Source organism: Phalangium opilio, unplaced genomic scaffold (genome assembly GCF_054372755.1).
Source record: "Phalangium opilio isolate 3A_F unplaced genomic scaffold, DU_Popi_V2 ptg000094l_1, whole genome shotgun sequence".
Classification (NCBI taxonomy): domain Eukaryota; kingdom Metazoa; phylum Arthropoda; class Arachnida; order Opiliones; family Phalangiidae; genus Phalangium; species Phalangium opilio.
The window spans coordinates 1416395-1420747 of record NW_028324199.1 but is presented as its reverse complement, the minus strand read 5'-3'; the positions used below and the strand labels follow the sequence as shown (position 1 = coordinate 1420747).

Genomic DNA, 4353 nt, shown 5'->3' with positions numbered 1-4353 from the left:
TGTAAATTAGTGATATTAGGCAGTGGACTATTTAAGTAAAGGCAATTTATTAATTTTTCAAAATAACGAATAAGGTTTATCGTTTTTTATTTAGACTTGTTATACATTTTAATCTTTTAACTTAAATCAATTAATTTAATATATGAAATTTCACTCGTGCGAAACATTAGGCCACTACACCCTATCTATTTTATTTTATATGTAATTTGAGTCTCCGTGGCCTACCTGTAATAATTGACAATTTGTTTAAATCATCGAAAATATTTCAGATTTGAAAATTCCTGTTATAATTGTATGGATAACTTTCAATTAAACCAAATACAGATGGTGCAATATTTTCTAACATGAAACTACAAATGTGATTTTGCCGAACTATGCAAATTTTTCTATCAACAGGTTTATTGAAATTGTATATGAAACAAAAGTTCTCCATGTATTTGCCAGTTTATTTTATTTCAAGCGAATTAATTTAGTCTTAATTGATATGCTAATGGAGTTCACAATCCACTATTATCTTTATTTATTATAACCGCGTTATTTCCCTATAGTATGAGGTTATTTAAAATGACGCAACGTTTTCCTGGCAGAAAAATGTTTGTGTTTCTGAAAAATTCGCTTTCGTGATATGACATTGTATTTTCAGACAGTGTTTAAGCAAAGTGATTGAAGATTATTTCGGTGATGACGGCGGCTACTGCTCCTAACAACAGCATGAAAAACAAGTAGAAAGGAACGAAGACGCTACTCAGGTCCAAATTAGTCGTGCTTTTCAACAGTCTGTTCCAAGTGACTTGTTCAATTAAGTGATGCTTTTGTAATTCGAGATACTTGAAAACTTGAGTTTCGAACAAAGGCTCCAAGCTGTAATAAAACTTTCATCAAGAGCGTTAGTCATTTTACCATGAAATTCGTACGGACCTCAGTTGGAGGTTTTCATGCACTTGTGGGCTGCTTCTCAACCAAGAGGTGTTGGAAATATAGTGTGCGTAGTCGAAGCTTATTTCCTGCTGTGAAAAGTATAGACCTCCGTTTTCTGTCAAGAGCATTTTACTTTCGGGATCTGATTTTAGGAATTCTCCCATTGTCCAAGTCAGAACGGTATCTACTATTATGAGAGCTTTTTCTCCCGAAATAATCGGATTGTATCCATCAAGATCCATATATTCAACATTAGACGTGAACAGTTTCTGCTCATCCTGTGTGTCAAGCCATTCCTTAACAACTGGGTCCTGGGCTGCCTATAGATGCGCACCAATGATAAATCAGAAAATGAAGGAATTACCACGGTAACGCCTAATTACCAAAACTTGAAGGTACTCGAATGTTCCGCTTTCTTCTATTATTGTAGGTGGAATTCCCGATTTAATCAAGTCCGAAAGGGTGTCGATGTAATTGAAGCTTTCCGTCGAGAACTCGGTCCGCAAGAAACACCCCAAGAAAAACAGAATGAAAGTTACTCCAATCAGCCACGACGAAGCGAGCAGACGACAAGTTATGTGCGGAAAAACGGAGGGAATCGCTAAAGGGAACATAATAAATACATTTACTTAATGTCATGATTAGAGCGCTAGGATCTTCTACACGAGCAGGCGAGCACTTAATCACTTACGTTCATTGCACAAGAGGGAGGCGTTCTCCCAGATATTTTCCAGGGTTTCTTGGGCCATTTTTTTGACAACATTTTTGGTGGGCAACGATTTGTACTTGTTGGTTACGATAGAGTGAAAGACGAGCAAAATTGACAAAAGAACCAAGGTTGACCCCATAAAAATCACCACCTATTTGAAACAAGAATGTTATTCAACGATCTGGGTATTGTACATGAGGAAAAGTTACTTGAGTGTCCATATTTAAGAAGGAAAAGGATGTGGTCAAAACTTTTTTTGGGGGACCAGAAACGATAATCGTCCTGGCACATCTGATCACCGGAGACGGATTGAAATATTTCTCTCGACCGTAGAAAAAGGAGCTTGACACGGTTTGTATGATAAAATTAGCATTCTAAATGAGAGGGTTAAAAAAGTGTATTTACATATATTTAAATTTCTAATTTTGTATGGCGTACTTTGAAAACATCAGGAGCAGTATATATGTCATTAAAATCGAAAATGCTCACTTCATTCCCTTCGAAAATCGATCTAAAATTATCGAAACAATTAAATTAAGATATTATAAGTGTAAATCTAATAATCGCCAGTTTTAAGTGTCGTTTCAATTTAATCGAGTCGAAAACGGCGAAATATATTCAGATAATCGAGTATTCTTTGGAAAACGAACGAAAACGTGCGCGTTAACACTTCTTTCTCTATTGGCCCAGTTACTTGAAACGAATTAGGAGGTGTGAAAAATACTTCATGTTTAGGGATCGTTTCAGATAATCCGCCCTGGTTTTGTGTAGTGACACTTGGCTCTCAAATTTCCAAGTTTCCTTGCAAAAAATATTGAAACTTCAACTTCCATCATGATAATGAATTGGCGGAGACGCGAGACCGAATGTTGATAAACTCACCAATATTGTCGATATATTTAATGGAGTCTCTTGAGCGTACCTATAATGAATAATTTTGAAAATCGACAGTAACGTTTAAGGTTTGAAAATTCAAATTCTAGATACTTGTATTTAAAATATCGATCATTTCCCATGAATTCAAATTCTGTTTGTGCCATTTTTGCGGTCCAATTAAATCCTACTATGAATCTATGATATCGAAATTTATGACGAAAGTAACAAGCCCCGTCTAGAAACTGTAATAATTTAAGAAATTATAAGAAAACTTTGTACTTGCCTTTGAAAATAGAGTTTGGGTAATGCTTCAATAGCACAACCATTAGTTTTGCTCTTGTCAAAAACACACTCGCTGCTGTGCTTTTAATTGTTGCTAGGGTAACTGAAATGGAAACGGTGAATACTTAACTGATTTCTCGAAGCTTGACGCGATATAAAAGTAAATAGAAGTTCGATGATTAGTTTTTTCGACGCCCCAGTGATTCTGGTCATTATTTTCATAATTAAACCAAGATTAGAAGATAATTATTCAAGTTTTGCACGTTAATAATTAGTATAGTTGTTTATCATGGAAACGATATTACGGTTGGCTGGTCTTGCAATTATACGACTATTGTCGTTCGAATGCATAGTGGAAAATAATGTAGGTCAGGTTTTGAGGCCCATTCAGACTATATTAAGATCTTAGGTTCACGTCGGTGAAGTCTCTTTTTCTCGCTTAATTAAGCTATTCACGCGTGTCAACGACTACATAAGAGACTCGCGGGTTTAGTTTGAAAATTTTCAATTTTATCTGACAGTGTCCAGATGGCACTACCTCGCTAGCGCCTTTTCAATCAAGCTTTTTCATGATCGAGTGAGCTACGCTCTAGCAGACGATATATGAAATATTTTAGGAATCTTAGGGTGCTCTTGGTGATATTTGTCATTTTGTATTTGGCTACTTAAGTATTCGAATGCTTTGGCTCAAATACTATGCATATGCGACACGTTTTAAGTTGCCCGCTCTTGTGTCTGAACAGGGAATTGCATGAACGTACGGACACTACCGAAACAGAATTAACCAGGCGACCGACGGGAACGTAAGATTTTACACCAGGGACCCTATTCTCTAAGGTCCTTTTGGAAAAATTTCGATCCGAATCTTTTCATTCGGAGTCAATTTCTCCGAATGAAAATAAAACGTATTCTGTAAGAACCTTATCCTAATCATACGGTGATAACCTCTCCGAATCATTCGGCGGCCGAAAGAGACGGCCGAATCGAGCATTCGGATTTTTTACCCCCTCTCTTCCCTCCATCAATCTTAGATTCGCGGAACTTTCGCCGGAGTTTTCTACTATTTTTCCCCGCTGTGGTTCATATTTTTATTTAGTATGGCTGCATTGTTTTTTCAACTTAAGCTTCATCGCTTGCGATTTCAACATTGTAATCGCATTGCCCGTCGTGATTTATGAGTTCAAAGGGTTTTTCGAGACTTAAATCAAGCGTGGGCAAAATTTGAGGTTAAAGCGGGAAATTTCTTTAGGCCTTGGCGAAATCTACAAGATATTATTAGATTGGCGGCTTTACCTGTAGATTTAAAGGTAAAAAACGTCGTTGAATTTATCCTACATTTATGGGATAATTTCACGAGATCCAATTACTTAACACAGATTTAAATGTTCATTTTAATATTTTTTCTACCGCGGCTTGTAAGTTAGAGCCACCTATTTTTGACCAATTGCATCAATTATTAATAATTGCTAGATTAAATTTGGTTATTTCGTTTAGCATTTATTTAAATTATTAAATTTTGGTAGGTGTGTAACCATGGATAGAGGGCTAATGATCTACATTAATGAATT

At 36.0% G+C, this 4353-nt stretch overlaps 1 protein-coding gene across 1 annotated transcript; it reads right to left on the bottom strand.

The window, feature by feature from the left end:
- Nucleotides 1-430: 430 nt before the first annotated feature.
- On the bottom strand, nt 431-2673 carry LOC149637875 (uncharacterized). Its single transcript, XM_089850718.1, has 9 exons — nt 2615-2673; nt 2510-2549; nt 2352-2428; nt 2066-2138; nt 1837-2001; nt 1610-1778; nt 1302-1519; nt 919-1238; nt 431-861 (listed from the first exon to the last, which is right to left on the bottom strand). Exons 1-9 carry the CDS (start codon nt 2665-2667, stop codon nt 651-653), a joined length of 1326 nt encoding a protein of 441 aa, XP_089706844.1. The 5' UTR covers nt 2668-2673; the 3' UTR covers nt 431-650.
- Nucleotides 2674-4353: the final 1680 nt, after the last annotated feature.

Coding starts and splice junctions, on each gene's coding strand:
- LOC149637875 (XM_089850718.1), bottom strand. CDS start 2,667: ATGGCACAAACAGAATTTGAATTCATGGGAAATGATCGATATTTTAAA. Junction 2,429..2,509: donor TAAATATATCGACAATATTG/GTGAGTTTATCA, acceptor ATTTTTTGCAAG/GAAACTTGGAAATTTGAGAG. Junction 2,002..2,065: donor CTGCTCCTGATGTTTTCAAA/GTACGCCATACA, acceptor CCTCTCATTTAG/AATGCTAATTTTATCATACA.